This window comes from Sceloporus occidentalis, unplaced genomic scaffold (genome assembly GCF_023333645.1).
Source record: "Sceloporus occidentalis isolate IW3139 unplaced genomic scaffold, rSceOcc1.0.p SCAF_1, whole genome shotgun sequence".
In the NCBI taxonomy this organism is placed as follows: Eukaryota; Metazoa; Chordata; class Lepidosauria; order Squamata; family Phrynosomatidae; genus Sceloporus; species Sceloporus occidentalis.
This window is the reverse complement of record NW_028316981.1, coordinates 218,408,459-218,435,742: the sequence shown is the minus strand read 5'-3', so window position 1 is coordinate 218,435,742 and position 27,284 is coordinate 218,408,459. Positions and strand designations below refer to the sequence as shown.

Here is a 27,284-nt window from a genome sequence, read left to right as displayed (position 1 = left end):
AAATCTACCAAATATGGTTATATATATTTTTCACAACTCCTGACTTCCAGTATGCTCCTCTTCCCAAATGCCATACCTTTTCAGATTCACCATTGCCCATGGAATCCCTGTGGGTGTATTGAAAGCAGGAAGAAGTTTTCCTGCTAGCTGCACTGCTTTTATCTTGAAAACCTAGAAGAAAGAAGATCAAACGGCTGTCCATCATCTATAGCACAATGATGCATTTGTCTACTCTGGGATTGTTGTTCTTATTATTGTTGTGTGCCTTCAAGTCATTTCTGACTTATGGCAACCCTAAAGTGGAGTTTTCTGGGGCTGAGAGAGTGTAACTTGTCCAGTACATTTTTAAGGCCAATGAGGACTCTAGCCCTGATCTCCAGAGTATTAGTCTCTCCTACACCACAGTCTCTCCAATTTGGGATAAGCCCCACTAAATTCAACATTCTCAGATTATGAGCATATAAACCCTCAGCCCCTACCTGGGACTGCAGGAGGAGCACCAGGTCCCAGCAAGACCCCCAGTGATGTACTCTATTCTTAAGGGAAAGAGACTCTTTTATAAGCAGCCTTTGGCACTCTCCTTTGCCATCCTTGGTATCTGATTGCTTGATTGCTGCATTTGCTCTAGATTCACTTTAGCCTGCTACTTCTCATTCATCCACCTGTGACAATAAGAAGAGCACTTTCCTCAACACCACTGGAGAGTTTGATCTCTGCCGGTATTATATATTATATTATTCCAAAATACTGTTGCCAAAATGAAACTAAAATATATTCCCCACAAAATCTTGGGATTCTCCAAGTAGCTGATTTACATTCCTTCCATACATTTTCAGCCTACATTAATACATTAGTAAATTAGTATTATTAGTTATACATGTGATATACTATGAGTTACGACAATACATTTAATCTCAAGCATGAAAGATGAAAGAGTCAGGGCTCTCCTTATTGTCCAAAATGGTATGCAGATAGAACTAAGAAGTCTATGCACCCACTCTCAGGTATGCTGAACCTTTCCCTATGACTGCAAAGCTCAGGCGAACAATCTTTTGCTGCCTAGAAAAATAGGAGCTCTACTTAAGTAAATGAAACACCAAACTATAGTGGCAACCACAGAAGTGAACAGAAGGGAGAAACATAAATGAAAAAACAACTGAACCCAGATGTTCAAAGAGACAATTAGAGAGGGCATTAAGTCACTCAGGTAACTATGAATATGTCCAGAAATCATGAATGGCTGAGCACAAGTGGAGTAACTCCATAACCTTTTCACTTCTGGCTCTTTTCTCACTGCTTATCAGAATCATCAAGGACATGGTATATAGGCATGTGTGTATGTATATGTGTGTGTGCGTGCACACACACACACTCCACAAAGACAAAAACCACAGGAACAAGAAACTCTAAACATGTATTTGTAACTCAATAAATATCAATTCAACTTCAAGTGGGTTGCAAACTATGGTATATAGAATGTTATGAAATATACTATTTTTATTTTTTTAAAAAACAAATATATTGGAAAGAACAAGATTCCAGCAAGACCTGTTTCATGTAGCAATTTTTCCAGATTTCAAAACAGGTGTGTGTTTTCTTCTAACAAAATAAACAGAACAACACCTGGATTTACAAGAAACATTCATCTCAAAACTTTATGGTAAAAAGATGACACAATCAATATTACCAAGTACAAATGGACAAAGATATTCTGCGAGATTATAAACTTTCCCATTTTGGGAGAAAGATGGAATAGAAGTGCAAAGTAAATAAAATAAATAATTTTTATATAAATATGATAAGACTGTGTTATCAAATTGATCTGATATTTAGCTATAAGTGCATGATTATAGTGACATGCTTTTTGGCTCTTGTAATTTGTTACTTTTGCACTACACTATGATGGGAAAGGTCTGACGAGCCCCTGCTCTCCGATCTCTAGTTCCGTCAGTTCCCTATACCTTTATTTCCTTTCCAAACACAGCAAAACACACCTGCTGAGAAACCATTAATAGATTTGCAATTCTGTATCTAAGAGCGCTCACAGTGTATTTAGAGATCCAGACAGTCAGATAGTAGCATATCCATGGGCAGCTTAGCATCAACCTAAGTCTCTGCCTCCTGTGATTCAAAGCCTGCTCCCCAAATTATCTACACACTACTGTCCAAATGAGTTTAATACATGTGTGCCTCACAAAAGTTCAATGGTGTGTCACATCAGTGAGCCACAAGTAAATGATAGAAAGTGCTGTGCAATTTGAATTCTACTGGACTAAGTGTTCATTTGACTTTTTTAAAAGTGTTGTGGGATTTGTGCAGTATGAATATCCACTTTAAATAACAGATAAATGTATGAGAATGAGAGCGAGAAAAGAAAGAAGCTCCCCCTTCTCCTCTCACTTCTTCACTTCCCAGTCAATGGCTCTGAGCCTGGCACACATTTGAATAGAGGCGGTGGCAGTGAAGGAGCACAGTTACTTAGGAGTCTAAAGCCACCTGCTCACCCTCCTCCTCATTCTTAAAACAGCAGCAGATACTCCCCCTCTGCCTCTGTCTCAGCAATTCTCCTTGGCAGAGGAAGAGGATGGGCATTGTGCTGTGGTGGATGGAAAATGCCTCAATGTATGTTGGGATGTATGATAAGGAAGAAACCAGTGAAGTGATGTGTTGGGGAGGCATAAGCAGGTGAGAATGTAAAGCCAACTGGAGTCTAATAAGAGAAATATTATTTGTGGGACACAAGACAGTGCCTTGCAATTCATGTGGAAGTGGGGAAAAGGAAGGGAAGAAGCATGTCCCATCCACTTAGGCTCACCCAAGTTCACTGTGAGAGTGATTGAGTCAGGGTCCACAACACGTCATAAAGAGTGGGAGGTTGCCTCAGCTTCTAATTCAGCTGCTGACTGGTCACTGACTTCTCCAGATCAATGGCCAGCCCCTCCTTTCCTGTTTCCCACCCTTTTGGCGCTTTTAATAATGCCTTAGACAATTTTAGTGATTGAACATTAAGCACAATCTTAATATTCATTTTTTCAAACAGATCTTTAAAAAACTAATGGTGTGTCTTGAAAATGTTAGCACTTTGTCAGTGTGTCGTGAGATGAAAAGGATTGAAAGCCACTGTTTTAATATCTTAAAGTGCTAGCGAAGCTACAGAAGAACTACCAAAAGCAAGGCCTTTGTTTCCTTTAAGACACTTCTATGACAAGTTGTACACATTTTCAAAAATAATTAATAATGAACACACCTCTTGTCCGGAAAGATAATAGGCTGCAAGCAAGCCACCAATGAAGCGAATGTTGACTTCAAAGACAGATACTTCTGAATTCTTGAAATAGAAAAAAGAGAAAGAAATGCTTTAGATACATGCTAGATGCCAAGAGAGAACACGTACATGTGATATGTATTCCTGTGTGTTCCTGTACCAGATTCTTTGGGTATGCAAACCCATCTGTTAAGATGGAACAGATTTTGTAGTGATATTTAATAAGTGTACAGACAAATTAATAGTGTATCCTTCTAGCTGACAACGTGTAAAAGTTATGATAAATTTTAGCCACCTCAAAACTCAAAATACATACTGAGACAGATATAACGAACAGGACATACTGGACTTGTTTGGATATAATAGTAATCCATGGCTGAACCATGTAATAAACCATGGTTGAATGAACTACAGTGGGCCTTGAAATTCCTCCATCACTGACAGGAAACTTTCACTGTCATTCTAACTCACCACCATTATGTGTTATGCCCAAACTTGGACAAACAAGTGTTATTCTTAAGAGTGGTTAGTTAGAAAAAGGTCATCATCAAACTCTAGTTTCTCCACACAGGGACAAGGCAATATAATAAAATAATTTTTACTCACCACACTGAAATCCAGGTGATTGTCAATCCATTCCTGCCCTTCTCTGAATTCATCATGAAGACCCATAATATAGAGGGTATCAAGTGCATCAACAATAGTAGCCCCCAGCTGAGAATTTCCTAGAGAAATAAACCCCAGAATTTTCATTATAAATGTTTCACTTAAAAAGATAATCTTCCAGGCCAATGTTATTATTTATCTACAATCTAAAACCATGCCCCCCCTCCAAAAGACCAGTTTCTCCAAATGCAAATCAAAACGGCCATGGCAAGGAATTCTATCAAAACGTTTGTTTCTTTTATATATTTTCTACATTTGTATCCCAAATGGGATACAATGGGAAACAGGAAAAGAGGGGCTGGCCATTGATCAAATTATAGAGACTCGTACCTCTGATGTCAGCAAGGCAGTAAATCTGCTCCAAGTCCTAGTCTGAACTTTAAAGGAATTTAAGTATTTTGCCACTGTTTAATCCAAGAATAGTTGCTCACATTCAGGAAAAATGAAAATGAACTATACTATCATAAATTCCATCTACTCATGACAGAGAACCTCCTTCTTACCCAACTCGTACTAAATCAAAACAGAGATAGGGAAGTATTTCATCATCTCTTGCTTTAGATGGAAGCCTCTGTTTTTCAGCAAACATTCACTCAATTTTAATCATACAGAAATTATTTAATTAATGTATTGCTACCTTATTTTATATATAATTTATTTTGTATTTATATATCACTTCATTGAATATCAGGGACCTACAATTATACACAATCCATAAAAATAAAAGACTTTAAAACAAACAGATTAAAACCAATTTGAGGACTAAAAACTTATAAAACAGTACAGTTTTACAGTCTGTCTAAAATTCAGCAAGGATGGAGCCAGCAAGATTTCCATTTAGATAGGGTGCTGTTTTAAAAAGGCATTAACCATTGAGCAATGCCTCATTCAGTAGCATCTGAATGAGAAATACAAGGTCAGGTCTCATGGGGCAATCCATGCCGCCTTTGTCAACTTTAAGTCAGCCTTTGATATAATTCCCTGGGAAAGACTCTGGGCAAAATTCTCTGTGTTGTACTAATGTCCCAGTTGCATGGCAATTTCCTGAGAGTAAGATGCAATCCATAAAGATATCTGTTACCCCTGATCCTAGTCAAGAAAGGAGTGAAATAGGAAATGTATTCTATTCCCCGCATATCTCTATGTAATCTTTATATTAACTCTAATCAGTTAATATACTCCGAGTTAATACTCTGTGATACAGTATTTATCGAATCCACCCTCCTACATTAACAAACCACTCAGTTTATGCACATAACACAGTCATCCTGTCTTTTATGTTTTTTTAACTTTTCTGTTTTTAAATGTAATTTTATATTGTTTTAATAAAATGATTTTAATTGTTTTTAAATGTTTATTGTTAAGTTTTTAACCAATTTTATCTGTGAGCCACCTTGGGTCCCACGCCGGGAGAAAGGTGGCCCAGTTCCATCAGGGGCTAGGCTGAAGAAGAAGAGCCCTCCCTCCGGTCCATCTGCCTTGGTCCAGGCCTCAGAGGGAGAGAAGAATGCTGGACCTGATTCCCTCCCCCCCTCACCATTCCCTTCTCCTTTTGTGTCGTGTCTTTTAGATTGTAAGCCTGTGGGCAGGGAACTGTCTGTTATCCCCTCTATTGTAAACCGCTCAGATTCCCAGTGATTGGGCGGTATATAAATAAAACCTATTATTATTATTATTATTATTATTATTATTATTATTATTATTATATAAATAAACAAATTAATTCAATGAATAAATTTTAAAGACATCCTTGTGCATAAGTTGACCTAATGTTGAGGGCATGTTTTGGGGCCTGTGCATAAGCTGAGGCAAGAGGCATGTAACAAAGGATATAAAGGACAAAGCAAAGGAAAACAATACCAACGAATCATGCTCCCCTGAGCACTTCTCTCTTATGAAAGAATGAGCAGAAGTTCTGTAGCCAGGCAGCTGCTTTGATCCCCAGAGATGGAGGAGCATTGCTGCTGACCCTGTTTTCTGCAGGAACGGGTCCCATTGCAACCGCAGTCCCCCCTCTCCACATGCACTCTTTTCTCCTGTCACAAATCTGGATTGCCTATGATGGAGCAGCCCAAATTCCCTCCTTAAGAAGAACCTCATCGTGGTAGCGGCAGCGGATATTTTCCCCCTCAACCACCTCAAGCTCTGAGATTTTTCTTTTTACTTTGTTGGACAAACTGGATTTAACCCCCCCCCTCTCTTTTTGACTTCCCCACACACAAAAAGAGAAAGGCTCCCTTGGTACTCATCAGGTCATGTTAGACAAGAAGAGACTAAGGTGAGGATGCCTCAGCCACCACTGCTTTGAACCTGCAATTGCTTGAATCCATGAATTCTGAGCCTGTGGATACAGCGGGCCCACTGTACTTACACTGACCTCTGGATAAGCTGAACCAATTTTTTTTTCTGGGGGGGGGGGTCCAATATTTTTTACTTATACACAAGTATATATGGCAGATCTAAAGAGAACTCTCATGACATTTTCAGCACACCATACTGAGGAGGAGCTTATAATAAACCATAAAAAGAGTAAAATTCTTGTCTCTGTTAAGAGGCCTAGTCAACAAAGGTGACAGATAGAGGATCGTGATATATAGGATAGGATATACAGATATTTAAGTGTAACATTCTAGTTTCAGGAAATCAAAGGAAATTTCAAACCAAGGACCAGGACATTCTATGACAATAAAAATAACGTAATTCAAGACCAGGAAGGAATAAAAAGACATTGGATGCAATACACAGAAGAGTTACTTAAAAGAGATGATATAATGAATGACATGTGGATGAAGAGCCATATGAAGATGAACCCCAAATTCTAAAAAGTGTGGTGGAAGCTGCAATAAGAGAAATGGCAAAAAAACCAAATCACCAGGAATAGATAATATCCTAATCGAATTTCTGCAATCCACACAGAGTCAACCACAATGCTAACATATGTCAACAAAGATGGAAAACAAAACAATGGCCAGCAAATTGGAAACGATCAATATACATCTCCATCTACAAAAAAGGAGACACAAAAGACTGCAGCAACTATAAGAACAAAGCACTAATCTCCTATGCAAGCAACATTATGCCCAAAATTCTGTACTACAGTGGAGCCTCCGCATACGCTGCCTTTTTATAGGCGGCTTTGAGCATAGGCGCTCAAAGCCGCCGGCGCTCGCGGGGCAGAAGGGGCGGCGTGTCCCATTCAATTGAATGGGCGCGCGCACCCATTGCGCCTCCCGCGCCGCCGCGCACGAGCCCCATTGGAAACAATGGGGCTCGAGCATAGGCGGATTTTTTATACGCGGAGGGATCCGGAATGGATCCCTCGCGTATAATAAGGTTCCACTGTATAAACTGCAACCATACATGGAGAGAGAAATCCCAGAGGTCCAAGTGGGGTTCAGAGAAGAAAGAGGCACTAGGAACCACACTGCAAATATACAATAGCTAATGGAATACAAGAGGGAATTCCAAAAGAAAATGGGCATGTGCTTTATAGATTACAGCAAAGCCTTTGACATCATAGATCATGAAAGGCTATGGAATGCCCTTAAAGACATGGGAGTGCCAACACATCTGATAGTCCTCAAAGGGGCGGGATATTATTATTATTATTAACCTTTATTTATAAATGCTGTAAATTTACACAGCGTTGTACATACAATCTTTTAGTTAGACAGTTCCCTGCCCTCAGGCTTACAATCTAAAAATAATGTTGTTGTTCTTATTATTTTATTATTATTAGTCCTGATGAGGAATCTGTACTCAGCACAAGAGGCTACTGTCAGAACAGAATAAGGAGAAACAGAATGGTTCCCCATTGGCAAAGGGGTCTGTGGAAAAAAGGTGGATTGGAAATCTGGCAATATCCAATCACAGTGAGCCTGGCAACTACCAATGGGAGTTCAGCCAAGAAAAGGTAGGGGCTACTCTCAGGAGTGGATATAAATAGGTGGAGTGAGGCTGCCTGTGTGAGTTAGATAGGGATAGAGGTTTATTAGAGGGTTTTTAACAGCCAAGGTGGTTGAGATACACTGCTGAAAGGGGCAGTTGGAAGAGGCTTTCAGTACCTGGGTTGGCCTTAAAAGAGGGCAAGTGTGGAAACCTAATTGATGTGGCTGGCAAAGTCATAAAGTAGCAACAAAGTTTCAGAGTTGAGTAAAAGTCTTATGTGAACCTGTAACCCAGAGACCACATACAGAATACAGTAACAGATACAGTAAATATTTGTAACTATTTAAGCAAATAAACACCATACCAACTCTGAATACCAACCAAAAGAAAGTTACTGTAACCAACTATCTTGTAAATAGAATCATAGAATCATAGAGTTGGAAGACACCACAAGGGCCATCCAGTCCAACCCCTGCCATGCAGGAAATCCAGATCAAAGCATCCCTGACAGATGGCCATCCACCCTCCGTTTGAAGACCTCCAAGGAGGGAGACTCCACTACACTCTGAGGGAGTGTGTTCCTCTGTCGAACAGACCTTACTGTCAGGAAGTTCCTCCTAATTCTGAGGTGGAATCTCTTTTCCTGGAGCTTGCATCCATTGCTCCGGGTCCTAGTCTCTGGAGCAGCAGAAAACAAGTTTGTTCCCTCCTCAATATGACATCCCTTCAAATATTTAAACAGGGCTATCATATCACCTCTTAACCTTCTTTTCTCCAGGCTAAACATACCCAGCTCCCTAAGGCGTTCTCTCTCTCTCTCTCTCTCTCGGCTCAACGTGTGGTCACCTGAGGTATTTTAAGAAACTATAAATAAAATGTTACCAGGAATTAGTAATACTTTCATTGCTGAGAACGTTCCAGATAGTGAGCGCTCTGTCTCTCTAAAGAGTGGCCCAGAGGCAAGGAAAGCATGGGAGTCAATCAAGCTAGGGATCTGAGTTCAAGGGTCTCGTCGCACAATTTGGTGCCAAGTGGTGGGGTGAAATAACAAAAGACTAACCAGGGAGTCTGGGAGAAAAAATCACAGGGCACCCTATTAGTTATTGGTGGCAGCTAGGGAGGTGGCCATCATATATTGGTGGCAGTGGTGGGATAAAAAAACAACAACATTGTGCTGCCATCAGAGGAAAATAGTGAGACTCATAGTTACAGGATCAGACAGGCTCAGACAAGGCTGCATCATATCACCCTACCTGTTCAACTTATATACAGAACATATTGTAAGGAATGCAGGATTGGACACAGAAGGAGGAGGAGGGAAAATAGGAGAAAGGGATATCAACAATCAAAGATATGCAGATGCCACCATACTAGCAAAAAACCTCCCAGACCTGGAACAGCTACTAAGGAAGATCAAGGAAGAAAGTGCAAAAGCAGGCTTACTGTTGAACATAAAGAAAACAAAAATAATGACCACAGAGAATCTAAACAAATTCAACCTAGACAAAGAAACAGAAATAGTAAAAGGCTTTTCATACCTGGGTTCAAACATTGATAAAAATAGGGATTGCAGCCAGAAAACCAGAAGATTAAGAATGGGAAGGGTGGCTATCAAAGAACTAGAAAACATCCTGAAATGTAAAGATACGTATAACTGAGAACAAAAGTTAGAATCATACAAGCCACTGTATTCCCTATTACCATGTATGGATGTGAGAATTGGACAATTAAGACAGCAGACAGGAAGAAAATCAACTCATTTGAGAAGTGGTACTGGAGAAGAGCGCTGAAGATCCCATAGACAGCCAAAAAGACAAACAAATGGGTCCTAGAGCAGATCAAGCCAGAAATTTCCCTGGAAGCCAAGATGACAAACTTAGGCTATCGTACTTCAGATACATCATGAGAAGGTATGATTCACTGGAAAAAAACAATAGTGCTAGGAAAAGTGGACGGAAGTAGAAAGAGAGGAATACCACATGCTAGATGGATGGACTCTATGGAGATGGAGGTCACATGCATTAATGTACAGCAACTAAGCAGAGTAGTCATGGAGATGTCTCATCCACAGGGTCACCATAGGTCGAGATCGACTCAAGGGGCAGTTAACAACAACAACAACAACAAACATTCTAGTCATCTGAGTCATGGACAGCCTACACTGCATATGTTACTGGGAATGCTGAAAAATATGTCAATACTATTCTTAGTCTCTTTTTCTCTAAAGAAGTTTCACATACAGTATATGAGAAGACCTTCCAGGGTAAGGTGCTAAGCCAATGTTACATGGCTCACAGCTGTCAATATACTACTGTATATACTCAGCAACTATAAGTTGATCTCATGTATAAGTCGAGGGCAGGTTTGGGGGCCAAAATGATGAGTTTTGATATGACCCGTGAGTAAGTCAAGAGTAAGACTTAGTCACGGATTTAAAGGATGAAGAATTTTGCATTACAAAATTGCAAAAGGCATAACTGTGTTCACACTGAAGCATAGATGGATGAGAGAATAGAGGAAAAGTGCTTCCAGGACAGATTATACTCTTGCATTTCACCAGGGGATGGTTTCTCTTTTTATGAAAGTTAAGGTACAGTACTTACATTGACCCGTGGATAAGTTGACTCAGATTTTTTGGGTCAATTTTTTGACTAAAATTTCTAGATGGGTACATACAATAATCCTTTCACCTCCCAGAAACAATATAGTTGAAATTCATGATAAATATCGCTTCCGGGCGCAATATAAGGTGTTGGTGATGACCTATAAAGCCCTAAATGGCTTGGGCCCAGGATACCTGAAGGACCGCCTCTCCCCATACATTCCGCCCCGCACCCTCAGAACATCTGGGCAGCAATTACTTAGGGTTCCCGGGGCGAGATTTGTCTCCACTACTAGGAGGACATTCTCCATCGCCGCCCCGGCCCTTTGGAACACGCTTCCCATAGAGCTCCGCTCAGCCACCTCCCTGGCCCAATTTAGACGGGACTTAAAGACCTTCCTGTTTGGGATCACATTCCCTGATTAAAGTCCTCTAGGCCTCCTCCCTCCACACTGGCAAGGGATTGGCTAATCCGGGGCTTTTCTGTCTTTGTTTTTATTGATTTATTGTATGGATTTTACTGCGTATGTATTGTTTTAATTTGTTGTAAACCGCCCTGATCTGATGGAAGGGCGGTATATAAATAAAAATTTTATTTTATTTATGATAAATATCTGTGATGTCCCTCTCAACATTTCAAATGCCTTATTCAAACTAGAAGCCAGTATGGTTCCTTTAGAACCATGTACAGTGGACCCTTGTTATACGCTGGGGTTTAGTTCCAAGATCCCCCGTGGATAACAAAATCCATGGATGTTCAAGTCCCATTAAATATAATGACATAGCAAAATGGTGTCCCTTATAAAAAATGGAAAATTAAGGTTTGATATTTGAAATTTATACTTTTTTGCACATTTTCAAACTGTGGATGCTTGTACAAAAAATCTGTGTATAAGAAGGGCTGACTGTATCTGGTTTCATATAATTAGTTCCTGGTTCAAATTAATTTTCAACCCACCTGGCCCAACCCTAGTATCTTACTGGATTTGTCGTAATAGCCGTTGAAAAGAAACTATAGTGATAATGGTTTTCCTTGTCAGATGTACGAGTGGAGTTCTCCGGACTAAAAGACATAATCAAACAAAGGATGCAGCATGTTTCATGAAGATTTAGAACTACCCAGCAGTTGGAAATTATAGTTTAAAAAATGTCCCAGTCAATTATTTTTATGCCCTAGAGGTCCTTCAGTACTGTAGAGCCTTTATCTTGACTCATTGCTATATGCATCATTCTTTTGACTGGGGAAATACATATCCTTTATTCCCAATGTGTCTGCCTTGCTCATCAGGCATTGTTGAAACAGTTGAACATGTGCTTCTCTATTCACTGTACTACAAGGACATCCATACTGTATATATTACCCTAATATTAGTAACTTTTTACCATGCAGATCTGGTAATTTTTATTGTACGCTCCCTTTTCAAATTCTAATGAAATTGCTCTCAAGATAGCAAAATCTGTATTCTAGCTTCTACTAGTAATCAACTAGATAAACTCTCTGCAATTTTATTAGAAGTAGAAGGCCCCACCAGCATCCTTGCTGGAGCCATGACAGATAAAATGGGGTCAAACTGCATTAATTCTACTGTATGGTATCAGCAATTATTAGACATGGCTGTATGTCTGAAATCAAGGAATGTCTCCAATATCACTTTAAAGGAGCAGTACCTCTTTAAGATTTGATGGGGAAAGAGCCTTGACTTGTTGTCCAGGAATAATTCTTATTAATCATAGGTTAATTGGCAAGCCATAAGGCTATGTTCATTTACGATAGGAAAAGGTCTGACAATTTATTGGCCCATCATCCACTGTGATCCTCTGAAAGGGATATTCTCCTGGCATTCTTCCACCTTGACTTCATCATTCTACTAGATCCTGTTACAATATTCAAGCTGACTTTGCAGTAAAAACCTCGAGGAGACAATCTTTATGAAGATAAATGTTTGTATTGCAGCTGCTTCTGACAGATTAAATAAAATATCACATACTGTAAAAAAAAGGAGTAAATAATTCCTACTACACAACAAACAGCCTTGCGAAGAAGTAGAAACAACATGCTATGTAAGAGCAAGAGCAAAATGGGAGAGATGAAGTCTTCAATACATCAGACAATACTGAGGGTCTGTCTCCATGGTAAGAAGCTGGGCTTATTATGTAATAAACAAGGCTTGGGGTTATAGCCATGGTAAGAGAGTAAGGGTATCAGGAAGAGCTTACCATGTAGCAAGCAGGTGCAGAGCAAAACCTAGGTCCCAGGACCCAAACCAGAAAAAGGGGCAGAATCCCTTTTTCATAAGGAAACAAAGCACATGATTACAAACCCTAAGAAAGATGAAAGAGAACTGTGGCATATCAAGGGAAATGGTGCTGATGCTGGCCTGCTTGCTTTTGCTCTTTATTCCATCTGTGCCTGCTGAGAACCCTGGTGGCATTCATATCAGCCCAGAAAAAGGAGGAGATTACTGCTTCCTCTTCCCTTCACGATGGATGAAATCACATCAGAAGGGTAATAAGAATCAGTGGCTTGACCTTCAGCCTTTAACTCAGAACTTCACTTACTCAGCCATATGTTGCCTACCTTCAATCTTTGGGGAAGATGACAACGACAGAGGAGGATTCGGTACCAGAATTGTATCTGTAAGAGAGGGGAACTGCAATCTCTTTGAGGATGCCAGAATCCATCAGATAAACAAAACCCAGGGGCTACTGACTCTTGGTGGAGATGCTCCATATCCAATGAGAAGCTGGAGAGAGGCATCCAACTGGGGCCGCTGTGAAGAGATTACTATCCCAGGGGTTCTGCTCAGTGATGCAGATGTTCTCTACTTGGTATTCCAGAACCTGAGCAGTCACTTGCTATACCAAACTGGGATCATTTACCTGATGTCAATGGCCACTGTTATTATAGGAAGCTACTGGGCAGGATGCACAGAGAAAAAAAAGCCACGTATCAAAAGTCAATGCCAAACAGAAAATTCTGGAGAGGTAACAATTGATACTACAGTCCACTTTACGTGTATGTGTATAGTAATGGCCAGTTTTATATTGTTTTCTCTCTACTGCTTTTGTGATTATGTGAAACATGTAATGACTGGCATTTACTGTCTATATGCATCTTTTAGCCTATATAATTGTTTGGCTCCATTTGTGAGTAAATTCCCATTTGGAAGATCTGTGATCCATTTTTCATGTTTGCACAAAGGTCTAGAGATCAGAGCATTGCTCTTGACACTGATGTGCATATCTGTCAGCGCACTCTGGATTATCTTCAGAAATGAGACAGCTTGGGGCTGGGTTTTGCAAGATGTTTTAGGGATGTCTATTGGCATCTACATTCTGAGAACAGTTCATACGCCAAACTTAAAGAACTGTAGCTTGTTTCTTATGGCTCTTTTGTTTTATGATGCAGTCTGTCTTCTCATCACACCTTTTCTAACCAAAACAAAAAGAAGTGTCACCAGCGTGATAGCTTTGGGTTCATATGATCCAGAAAACATACCCTTTCTGTTAAAAGTACCAGTGTTATCCTCAGTTTCGATTCTGGATTACAATTCTTTTTCAGCTGTAGGCCTTGGAGATATTGTACTTCCTGGCTTCCTAGTAGCTTACTGCTACAGATTTGATGTTCAAGTTGACTCCTCAGGGGTCTATTTCCTAGCATCTACTCTTGCTTACAGCTATGGTCTCTTGCTGACTTTTCTTGCTGCAATATTCTGGCAAGCAAGTCAGTCAACTCTCTTATACTTAGTGCCCTGTATACTTATCACTATCCTGACTGTTGCTCTTTGTCGCAAAGAAGTGATGATCTTTTGGACAGGTACAGGCACTGAAGAAAATCATTCTTTAGTAAAAGAGTCCGAGGAATAACTCTGTCAATAAGAAGTGGAGGGAATAAATTCTCAACATCACATTCCAAAAGGAAAAGCTGAATACCAATATCAAATTCACTGAGGAGTTATCTAACCTGCAAACACAGACTGAGGAGGATATTAATAGCATTCCAAATAATGAAGATCTCACCAGTCAACAACATGAAGACTACAAAAAGGATGAAGTGAAAGGAAAAAAGTAACGAACAGCTATGAGGAAACACTGATTCACATGGAAACAATTTGTGCCTACTAATCAATAACCCAGGCACTTCAGGGGTGATTAAATACAAGTCCATTAAACCTCATTTGGCAGGGGAAATGTTGCATTGTCACCTTTATTGTGAAATTCAGCAATTTAGAATGCACTGTTCATCATTTATCCATCTTTATATGCCACTTCCTGTTACTTTAACTTAACTAAGGCCCGTTACAAACGGGCCTAAAAGTGTGCGCTCCGCGCATGCTAGGGTTAGAAAGGAGCATCCTTTCCGGATGCCCCAACCCTAGTGCACGCAGAGCGCGCACAAAATGGCAGCGGCCGTTCCACACAGCCATTACGACGTCACAACTGCGCCGCCTCTATACGGGGTGGCGCGGCCATGACGTCATCACGCCGCGCGAGGATGCATAGTGCGTCCTTTCCCCGACCGCAAAAGGAGCTCCGAAACGGAGCTCTTTTTGCCGTTTACATCACTGGGTGCAGCCTTCAGACGGCTGCACCCAGCGATGCAGAGGAGAAAGGGGCCAAGCGGCCCTTTCTCCTCCTCCTCCCCGCCGCCGCGGGGTGTCCTTGGGGCTTGAAGCCCCAAGGACACCCCTTTCCAGGCTGCAGGGAAGGGGCCTTTCACTGTTTCCCTGCAGCCTGGAAAGCGGCGGATCGGGGCCTCAGCGGCTGCCGCTCTGACCACTGAGGCCCCGATCCAGCGAGGAAAGGGGCGGGTGCAGGCCGCTGCTTTTCGGCGGTCTGTAACCCACCAAAGAAACAAAACCCATGAGGCTATGAAGCAGAGGGTGAGAGTACAGTGGACCCTTGTTATACGCTGGGGTTTGGTTCCAAGATCCCCCGTGTATAACAAAATCCGTGTATGCTCAAGTCCCATTAAGTATAATGACATAGCAAAATGGTGTCCCTAATAAAAAATGGAACATCAAGGTAAATTTATACTTTTTTGGAACATTTTCAAACCACGTATGCTTAAATCCGTGTATAAAAAGGGCCGACTGTACATAAATAGTTGCTGGTTTGATTCACAAGATTTGGATTATCAGAAACAGAAAGCATGCTTAGGATATCCTGTCAAAGTAACTAGTTTCATTTTGTTGTGTGCCTTCAAGTCATTGCCTGGCGGTAACCCTAAAACAGCCATATAATGGGGATTTGGGGACAAGATTTGTTCAGAGGCATTGATCAGTCATTGCCTTCTTCTGTGGCTGACAGAGTGTAATTCGCCCAAGTTCCTCACCCGAGGTCCCACAGGTGAGTGGGAACTTCAACCCTAGTCTTCCAAAGTCCTAGTCTAACACTCAAAGTACACTTGTCCCTCCCAAATAGTGGGAAATCTGTTCTGGACACCACCACCACCACAAATCGGAAATATCACAGATATTCAAGCCCTACTGGTTATAATGGGGACACGCTGCTGTGTGGCACAGCATGGGCACGCATCCCATTTTGTCCCTCTGAGCTTGCCATCCATGAAGGACCAAAACTGCAGATTCCAAATCAGTGAATGGGGAGGGAAGAGTGTACTATGTCATGTTGGCTCACTTGTTCATTTTCTCTGACATATGTGAATGCTTACTATTCACAATTATGGGTTAGGGAAGCTGTTACACAGTTTGTTCCCCTTGAACTGTTACTGAAGAGTTATAATACACAGGCTGAGTCTCCCTTCTCCAAAATTCCGAAATACTCCTAAATCCAAAATAGTCCACATCGGTGGCTGAGACATGGAACTTATCACATGGATAAAAAGCCTGACTGCACCCCAACGGGATGTAGCCGGGTTGCGGGCAAAAATTATTGCACATACATTCACTGCCGATTCTGCTGGGTGAGTGCAGCACAGCTGCATCCTGGGTCTCAGGCATGCTTCGGAGGCTGCTTTTCAAAGTCAGAAAGCGCGCCTGGGACCTGGGATGCAGCTGTGCTGTACTCACCTGGTGGAATCAGCAGCAAATTACATATGTATCCCGCACCCCGGCTGCATCCTGTTGGTGTGCAGTTGGGTTTTTCACCCATGCGATACGGTCCAGTGACACCTTTGCTTTCTGATGGTTCAATGTACAAAAACTTTGGTCCAAACAGATAACCCCTTTGCAGCGGCTTCCCAGTGGCTTGGGATGTGTTGTTTAGACAACACACACACCTAAGCTGGCAGAAACCCACTGTGAAGCCACCTGCCCGACCACATGGCAAGAAGCCTTGCAGTGCTCCAGCAGTGTGACGTTTATACTCTGCACACTGCAGGAGCACCGCAAAGCTACAACGGAGGCGGAAAAGCTGGCTTTTTGCCAACTCAAAAAGGAGCAGCTTTCTGCCGCTTCTTTTGGGGCCGGCAATAAGCCAGATCGGGGGCCACAGCATGTGATTGCCACAGCCCCAATCCGACAGAGTCTGTCTGTCTAAAAGTATTAGAAATATTGTGTAAAAAGTTACTTCCAGGCTATGTGTATATGGTGTACACAAAACAGATAATAAATTTCATATTTAGACTTGGGTCCCATTGCCAAACTACCTCATGTTTATATGTCGCATGCCACAGGAGCACTGTAAAGCTGCAACGGGGCAGAAAAGCCAGCTTTTTGCTGGTGCAAAAAGGAGCAGCAATTTGCTTCTTCTTTTTGGGGCAGCAAAGAGTTGAACTGGGGCTGCAGGGTGCAGCTGTTGCAGCCCCAATCCAGCTTTCTCGGGGACAGTCTGTTTCGCCCCTTAATCTGTATTACTTACTTCCAATGAAGAAATTCTGTCAGCAATAAATTCTATATTCTTGTAAGGATGAATATTTTGTTAATTAATTTCCACGAACATCATGGCAAGTAAAAAAACTGCCTCCACCAAAAAGTATTATAATTTCTACGTACTGATGGGGAGATTGTCATTAAGTTTATTTAATTTAATTACATCCCACCTTTCTTCTGGTAGAGAACCCAGGAGCATATTGATTTATAGATTTAAAGGGAGGGAAAAGGGGGGGGGGGGGGAGAGAGAACACAGAATATATAAAAAAGAACCTGCTTGTTTCCAAAACCTATGGAAAGCTGAGATCCTGTTTATGGGGTGGGAAGGGGAGTGGGCAATCAATCTGCTTTAATCTCTACAGTACCCTCGATCTGAAGCTCAAAGTCAGGCAGATGTATTTTGTGTCTCACCATCTGGAGAAAATTCAGAAGGAAAAGAAAAAGGACACCTTTTCTTTTCCTATTCTCCAACCACTATCTCTCCACCACACACACTCACCCAATATGAAGCAATAAATTATTCAATGCTGGGTCCTGTAGCCAGCCCTGAACATGCAGCAGAGGATTAAGTCAAGAGCTGTCTTTTTTATTCCCATCACACGAAGAGCCCTGAAAGCCCTGCAAGGCTCCTTTTCCTGACTAGTAAGAGCCCTCAAGAAAAGAACTCCTTTTAGAGACTTGGGGCATGCTAAAACATTATGCTAAATGTCCTCACTTGTATACATCTAGAACAGTGGTTCTCAACCTTCCTAATGCCGTGAACCTTTAATACAGTTCCTCATGTTGTGGTGACCCCCAACCATACAATTATTTTCATTGCCACATGCAAATATGTGTTTTCCAATTGTCTTAGGCGACCCCCGTGAAAGGGTCGTTCGACCCCCAAAGGGGTCCCAACCCACAGGTTGGGAACCATTGATCTAGCAAAAAAACAGGTCTCTATAGTTCTGCTTCAGTACTTCCAGTTATATTATACTAGAGCTATAGAGAGAAACTGGTGTGGGAAAAGTTTCAGAAAGCAGTAACCTTATACTTGCTGCAACAGGTGAGGCCAGGGCCGGATGTAACAGAATGAAAGAGCTGAAAATTCAGAATGCCAATTAAGGCACTCCGAAATTCACTCAGGTACCAAAATATGACATTTTCTGGTAATGTGGATTTTTCCAGGGCGGGGGGCTGACTAGAACATAACATAATGTCCAAAATCTCCTGGGGCTTGATGAAGAAACATTTACCAATGATTATTATTCTTAAAAAATGGCAAGTTCATTTCACATGCTGAATCAATGGCAAAAGTAACTGATTTTAAGATAAAGTAATATGATTCCCTTACGTAAAGAAAAAAAATGAAAGCACTGAAAACAGTTCACACAGATTTCAACACATCCAAAGAACAATGTATTATAAACAAACAAACAAATAAGTGATTATAAAAATGATTAAGTATCCTTCTGTGGGAAAGTACAGTAACAGAAAATTTCTGACTGAAGTCCAGTGGTGACATGTGAAAAAAAGTATCTGGCTTTACCCAGAACACATCTCTACTGATTGCTCTGGATCAACTGTAACTTTCATATTCTTATACTGTACTTCAGACATTTATTTTTCAGGCAGTGTAATGCATTTTAACAGTACATAAAACAAAGAGTGTGTGTGTGTGTGTGTGTGTGTGTGTGTGTGTGTGTATATATATATATATATATATATATATATATATAATGCCATCCTTTCCCATCTTCCAAGGTTTTCTGGAAGATCTCATAAGTGAACTATGTAGGTGTTTTCCCTCCTATGAGGAAATGCACAGAACTTACAAAAAGACAATCCATTTAAGCCAATATGAATTACTCCCCCCCCCCAAACACACACACACACAAAAGCTGGTTAACTGTGAAAATTTCTTTTCAATTCACTATCTGTTCATTTTACCAATGGTGCAATGGTATAAGGAAAGGATATATGACATTTTCAGAATGAGTACCGAATATATTGGTGGAATGTCCTTTTCTAGCAATAGGTTTCAATTCATTGTGTCCCCATCCATACTGCCGGTAATTATCCCAAGCATGTTTCATCATCTAAGGAATGGAAAATGAATAAAAACAGATCAGTTAACAGCAATTAGTACTGTTACACTTCAGACAATAATTCTATTATATATCCAGAGTTTCTATTTAATAAAACAGATAAGCAACAGTAAACAACCATTTTTTTTCAAGTTAAAGGTTTCTTGAAGTCTGGAGGTGCTTCAAACACAAGTGAATAATGAACCATAAATTATATGAATGTAATTAACTCAATATATCATATCAGAAAAGTTTTGAATTTTCTGTCCAATTCTGGCTCAGATTTTATCAAAAATACACAAATCAAATCTGACTCCACCAGTTATTTTACAAGCTATGGGAGATAGTCTTCATTTCAAGTACTACATTTTTAGTTACTGTACATATGTACTCATAGCACTGAAATGAGTTTTAGGCTGACCTCTTTCTGCCACCTTGCAAACAACTGGCTAAAAATAAGTCCCAGAGGTGTGCTAACTACTAAGTTAGCTCCCATTACTCTCCGGAACAGTCAAGCATATAGTAGCTTGACAAAAAGAGCCTGACCGTTGAGCTCCTTCTCCTTCTCTTTGCATTCTCTATCTAATTATATTTATTATTATGTTTAATTTTGCATGTTCAACAGTGAGGGCAATTTTCTTTTCTCTCAGGAGTGATTAAATGTGCTCAAAAGGTCTACATGAGCACTCCATCACAATTTATCTTCGAGAAGGCCAACATTATTTTGTAAATAGGTTAATTGGATAAGGATTCCAAAAGTTGTCAATAGCAATCCTAAAACCAACACAGCAGCACTAAATGGATTCACTCTAACTTCAGTTTGGAAAGGCTTATTCTGTTTGAAGATCTTTCAAGACTGGGAATATAGTAATAACTGGTTTTTTTTAAAAGTCTCTTTGTAATGGAAACCATGCTCTACAAAATTTTGTTCAAAGGTTAGCTGAACATTACTTTAGGCCTCCAGTCAGCTCCAGCTCATTTACTGCTCTCAAACACAGATACCTAGACATTTTTTTAAGGAGAGAAATGTGTTTCTAAACTACAGCACTGACAGTATCTCTAGAATCATTCCACCATGTAAAATAGGACTGTTGTTTGCAACAGTCTCTCCATATAACCTTTCAGATGTGCCGAACTATTTAGTTTCAAAAACTGGAAACATATATTACAAATGGTGTGGCTTAAAAATCCTAAAGGCACCAAATCCGCTCTAATCTTGGAGGCTAAGGAGGGTTAGCCCTGGTTAGTACTTGGATGGAAGACAGTCAAGAAATACGAGGTGCTGTAGATTATATGTCAGAAGAAGGAACTGGCAAAATCACCTCTGAGTATTCCTTGTAAAGAAAATCCCCCCCTTTTTTTTTCTTTTTTGGGTGGGATTTTCAGGCTATGTGGCCGTGTCCTGGAAGAATTTATTCCTGATGCTTCACCTTCATCTGTGGCTGGCATCTTCAGAAAATTGTGGCATGGAGGTGTGTGAGAGATATATATACTATGTGACCCTTGGTTGAGAGGAAGTGATTTATATGTTAATCTCTGTGTTGGTCTGTTGGTGAATTTCAAGGCCTCAGGGTGGGAAGATATGCCAGGAGGATTTGTGTCTATTTAATTAGCGATCCATCATCTGCTGGGAAACCTCGAACCCTGGATGATGTTCATTTGCATGTGCTGAGTCTTGATTTTGCTGCTTTTCAGGAGTGGTAGCCAAACTTTGTTTAAGGGTTTCTTAAATGGATTTCAATGGCTTCCCTGTGCATTCTGACCTGATAGTTGTTGCATGGTCCAGATTTTCAGTGTTTTCAAATAGCATTTTATGCCCAGGTTGGTTTATAACATGTTCTGCTACTGCTGATATTTCCGACTGGCTCATATTCCTTGATTCATGGTTGGACACTACACTTGGTAGTCCCTATGCAGACATGTCCACAGCTGCACAATATGCAACTCCTGCAGCCATGAGAGGGTCTCTCCTGTCCTTCGCTGAGCACAGCATTTGCTGGATTTTCCTGGTTGGTCTGTAGATCATTTGGAGGTTGTATTTCCTTATCAGTTTCCCTATTCTTTCTGTGACCCCTTTGATGCACAGTAAAAATATCTTTTTGTTGGGTGGTTGCTTTTCTTCACAACTGAAAATTTGCAGACTGGGGCAGCCAGAAAAATCAACTTATCCTCCCACCCTGATACCTTGCCATTCACCAACTGACCAACACAGAGATTAATATGTAAATCACTTCCTCTCAAGCAAGGGTCACACAGTATATATACACCCCACACACCTGCATGGCACCACCCTTTGAAGATGCTAGCTAAAAATGCAGGTGAAACGTCAGGAATAAATTCTTCCAGAACACGACCACATAGTCCAAAAAACCCACAAAAAACTATGGATGCCGATTGTGAAAGCCTTCGACTTCACAAAATGCTATGGAATTCACTGGGTCACCATAAGTTGACAGGTGACTTGAAGACACGTATACAATACATATACTGCAAATTCTTACCAAAACATCAATAAAAGGAGGGGCATCTATTTTGTTGTGAATATTCAGAGGAAAATGAGAGCTTACTGCATAAAGCTGTAATCCAATTATCTCTTAAAGCAGCTATGTTTGAGGTAGCCATGGGCAGGGAATCTACAGAACACCAACTTTTGCAGAATACTTACCAGCCTAGATATTTATTGTGAAGCTCAAAGTCACCGTTTCCCAATTGTTAGATATAAACAAAGGGTCTAACAGAAGGTGCTGTGTAATTATATTCAGAAAGTTTGAGCTGGGGCTAATACTTAGTTTTAGGAAGAAAGGAAACTTGGAAAATACCTCCTCTTTATCCCATTGACTGTGTTTCTTCAGCAGAATTAAGATTTGCAGAATTTATTACCAAGCTGCTATGTTTGGGAGTGCTTATTCTTAGTTCTTCAGCAAACAGAGCAAAATATCACACTTGTCAACTAAGAATTCACCTCTATTTACAAAGGAAGGTATCAATGTGGGGCATTAAAAATCAGCAGGAGATAAACTTAGCTACCACATGCATTATTTTTTTACAGAAATGATCTCCCGTCCGGAAATATAGTTAGATGAGAATCGGATGACACTGTCTGTTACCTCTTTAATTTTTTCCCTTTTTTCTCGAATGTCTGGATCCACTGGATCTCCATTGTTAATCCCTACAAGATTTGGCACCGGGACTGGTGGCAGAGGCTTGCTGCTTTTGTTCTTCAAGCCCTTTGCAATCTTGTTCTTCTCAGTCTGAATTTCTGCTTGGATCTCATCCCGTGACTTCTGTAGTTTTTCTTTTGCTTCTTCCAGAGCTTTTTCATGGTCTGCACGAATTTTATTTCTCAGGCGTTCCTCTTCTTCCCTAAAGAAACAATCAACAATCTGACCATTAATTTCTTAAAGTCAGTTTAAATTCTTAAGTTCGTAAGGTGCACTGTACCTTTCTTTCCTACTAAACATCTGTTACACAATATTTTCTGAAAAGGCTTTGTAATACTGTGTTGATTATTATTAGATATTTTTGATGACCCTGCAACTCATCCTTAGCATAAAATTCCATCTTGAATCAATTATGCCAGGAATATAGACTGAAGGAGGATGCTTCCCATACAACAGCAGCCATTTTATACATTACATCTAGCAATGAGAAATTTCCCATTGAGATAACATTTTTGACAGGAGTCCTGCAGCAGTAATAATGTTTTGAACAAGCCTGCACAATACTGTAAAGTGTCTGTCCGTCTTTCTGTCATGATATACAAATCTCCACGCTTGAAGCCATAACTGGACCAAAACAAAAGCTGTAGTAAGGTTTTGGTTATTCTATGTAATTCTTTGAACTAACATGTTAAAGTTCTCTATTTTTAGAATGCACATGTATGAACCAATTTTGATCAAATTTGGTACTTACACTTAGCTTGTAACCTTGATATTTATACTTATGACTGCACAAACATTTTGTTTTTCACACACTTCAGCTTTTTTTTAATTGAATTCATTTTTCATGAAGCTTGGTATGAAACAAATTTAAGGATTACAGGTGCTACAACTCAAAATTGTTTCCTTTATAATGTAAGTAAAATTATCATCTACTTGGGCAATAATAGCCACCTTTCCTAGTAGGGATATAAGTTTAAAACATGCATACATAACAACTCCATGTAATGGTCAAGAATGATGAGAGCAATAGTTCCTCAAAATTTGTAGAGCTACAGGTTCCTCACTTCTATCGTAAATGCTATTATTGCTATTTCAATTGCCAGTCTTTAAAATGTTCCACAATGGCAACAAAGAAGCATGTGCAGAGGAGGGCAACCAAAATGGTGAAAGATCTGGAAACAATGCCCTATGGGGAACAAATTAGGGAGCTAGGTATGTTAAGCCTGGAGAAGAGGTGACATGATAGCTCTATTTAAGTATTTGAAGGGGTGTCAGGTTGAGGATGGAGCAAGCTTGTTTTCTGTTGCTCCAGAGACTAGCAAGCAAGCAATGAATACAAACTGCAAGAAAAGAGATTCCACCTTAACATTAGGAAGAACTTCCTGTCAGCAAGAGCTGGGACACACTCCTGCCTTGGAGTATGGTGGAGTCTCCTTCTTTGGAGCTTTTTTTTTTAAATACTGTATTTGCTGGTGTATAAGACTACTTTTTAACCCAGGAAAATCTTCTCAAATGTTGGGGGTCGTCTTATACGCCGGGGGTCATCTGATATGGCAGGTGCTGAAACTTCCGAGCTGGACTGGAGAATCTGTGGTTGCCGCATATAGTGGGGGGAGCTGAAAGACAGCCACGGGGTATGGAAAGAAGACCTGTGTTTGCACTACTGCTCTGATAGTCTTGGAGACGGGGAGAGCTGACCAATCCAAGCAGGCTTTGTATACAACAAGTTTTCCTGCTAAGTACTTGCATGCCATAAGCATTTGAATTAAAATTACCATATTGAAATCAAATCTGATGTTTTTTTAAAATTTTATTTGGTGTGAGTTGGAAGAGGGGTAATCTTATACAGCGAGTATATCCCAAACTCTATATTTTAACTGGAAAAGTTGGGGGTCGTCTTATACGCCGGAAAATACGGGTAGTTTTATTAGAATTATTTTCAAAATAAATTTTAAAGAAGAAGCAATTCTACAACAAATGCACTCATTTCACACAACAATCACAACAATCCTACAAAACATCATGCATTACTTCCTTGTCTACAGCTTCCGGTATTTTATTATTTTATTATTTCCATTCTTTCTATAAAATGCTATCTCATGGCATAGATATAATGTTTTCTTTCCTACTTTAAGGCTGTTATATCAAAATGTATTTATAGTTGAACTTTAACTCACATATGAGCCTATATATAAGGTATTTTTTGCAGTAGTCATTTTGTAATCTTCTGGTCCATTTATCCATTTCTGGTATCTCAAATAACTTTACTAACCAACCCTCTGTTGATGGAATGTTTTCTTGCGTCCGTATTTGGGCATATAATATTCATGGGGCAGATAGCTTATAAAATAAATATTTTTTTTCTATTTTTTCCAAGTTTTTCATCAATCATGTTTAACAGAAATATTTCTGGTTTAAGTTTTATGTTTTCTTGTAATATTCCATTTGTTATATGATATTCTTATGCCCAATACTTCTTTGCTTTTACACATGTCCACCACATGTGGAAAGCGATCCTTTTTCTTTAAATCATTTTTAGCATTTATTAATACAATTTCCATAGATCTTACATAATTTTTTAGGTGTTAAATACCATCTAAAGTTATCTTGTAGCAATTTTCTTTTAGTTCTTGGAACAAAGTACAGTCATCCCTCCATATTTGCGGCTTTGATATTTGCGGCTTTGATATTTGCGGATTTGATTATTCAAGGATTTGATTAATATGTTCTCTCTAGGATTGTCTAGGTCCTCCAGTGCAACTCTGTGGTCAACTTGAACTAAAAGTTGCACTGAAAGACCATTTGTAGCTACTCCAGTGCCATTCTATGGTCAGTGAATGTTGGACATTGACCACAGAGTTGCACTGGAGGACCTAGAGATTCCTAGAGAGGTGTCCTCTCAGGTAAAAAGGGTGTTTTTGTTATTTGTGGTTTTTCCATATTCACGGGGGTCTTGTTCCCCTAACCCTAGCGAATATGGAGGGACAACTGTATATTTTAACTTCCTTTTCCAAGTTAATTCTCACTGCTTTAACTCAACTGTGTACACAAAGTTTTTTGTGAACCATTTTATTATGTTTTCTTTTACAATTTCATCTTCTGTGACCATTTTCAAAATACATTTAGATATTTTGGATAGTATAGCATTTTCATTTGATAACAGTATTTCTTCTATCTCTGAGTCAGCTTTCCCTATCCATCTTGCTTATTGTCCATTATGTTATCTTTTATTTGCTTTTATAGAAACCCGTTACATCTAATACCTTCTTTTTCAAGTTCTTCTAAAGGTTTTTATTTTCAGTGCACCATTTTGATAGGTCAGTAGGCTTTTATATGTGATCTAGTTTTTGTTTAAGCACTGATAGCTTCTAAATAATGCTTTGTGTGGGGAAGCCCACAAAGGAATCTTTAAACAGATTCTTTTAAAATATTTTTCCATGTACGTAAAAGAGTTTCTTATGGAGTGATTATTAAAATCACGGTTTGCTTTTTCTCTGTAATAAAACATACAGGCTTGCCAGACAAATCCCAGATCTGCAACCTCTAAATTTAGTATTTTTTATTTTTCAATAACGCCCAATATTCATATTAGACAACAGATGTGATAATACAGTTTGAGATCTGATAAGGCTAGCCCCCCTCTTTCTTTCGTATCCTGTTTATATTTTAGTTTTATCCTTGGTTTCTTGGCATTCCATATAAAAGATGTTATATCCCTTTGCCATTCCTTAAATGTTATGTCGATTTTAATGACTCATAAGATTCAAAATAAAGATAACACTTTGGGAAGAATGTTTGTCATGCCTCCAGAGCATCTTTGATGTTCTTGAGACATATATTTAGTTAAGATTATATTATATTTTCTATGTATTAGTTTAAGAGGGGAAATACAGGTCTACAGCTTTAAGAAAGACAGGGATTGTGGGAAATCCCAGGGTCTTATGCTGTCTCCCTCTAGCTAGTCTCAGTGTGTAGTGAGATTTCAGACAAGTCAGACCTAGAGAGAGTATTTTCCTTTGACAAAAAGATAAGTCCACAAAGGAAGAAAGATAGTCCTCAAAGAAAGATAGAGTACATCAAGAAGAGAGCAAGGTATTTAGAAAGGACTATAGTAAGAAAAAGAAGAAATCAGTTTTGTGTTATTTGTGTTATATCCAGTAAAGCTTTTAAAAACTTAAGAAATTTGTGGACAAGTCTTTTGTTCTGGCTGTGTTCCCGAGAGCCAGAGGCCTTACTACACCCAAAGTCCATAGCATCGCTCTTGGGACAAAACAATGTTCTTTTTAATTGTGGAAGTTCTTCCTAATAAGGACAGTTTCAAATCCTTCCATTTTAAAAAGTTCTTCCTTTATTGATCCCCACATTTTCTTATAGTTATTTGAGAATAGACCAGAGTTCTTATTTGTGATCTTTGAAGGTTTTTAAACAGAGGCTGGATGGCCATCTATTGGGGGGTACTTTGATGGTGTATTTCTGCATGGCAGAGAGTTGGACTGGATGGCTCCTGTGGTCTCTTCCAATTCTATGATTGTATGAGAACAACCCAGTGTATCATCTGGCAACAAGGGCTAAGTAATATTAACTGCATTCTTCCCTAGGTTGCAGTAAACTTCATTAACTACTTTCTTGTGATTGTAAGCAACGTTCTGTAGCTCTTGAGAAAGCAGACTAAAAGTATCTAATCCTGCTAAGCCTTTGTATGAGGGAGTGTTAAGAAGTTGTTCAGGTGAGAGTGAGCGATCCCCCTACCACTCGGGGGCCTTGAGAGTGTTTCATTGGTGGAGGTCAAAACAGCCCTGCCTC

General features: G+C 39.8%; 1 protein-coding gene and 1 pseudogene across 1 annotated transcript in view; one reads left to right on the top strand and one right to left on the bottom strand.

Annotated features, from left to right (window-relative positions):
- LOC149323468 (mannosyl-oligosaccharide 1,2-alpha-mannosidase IB) overlaps positions 1-27,284 on the bottom strand; it is a 72,652-nt gene that overhangs the window by 32,468 nt on the left and 12,900 nt on the right. Inside the window, exons 2-6 of the mRNA XM_089488973.1 lie at positions 22,428-22,683; positions 19,236-19,332; positions 3,872-3,990; positions 3,248-3,328; positions 77-171 (exon numbers count right to left, since the gene is read on the bottom strand). Of these exons, the coding sequence (XP_089345099.1) occupies positions 77-171; positions 3,248-3,328; positions 3,872-3,990; positions 19,236-19,332; positions 22,428-22,683 (648 nt within the window). The remainder of the gene's footprint in view (positions 1-76; positions 172-3,247; positions 3,329-3,871; positions 3,991-19,235; positions 19,333-22,427; positions 22,684-27,284) is intronic.
- LOC149323469 (signal peptide peptidase-like 2B) lies at positions 12,753-14,493 on the top strand (annotated as a pseudogene).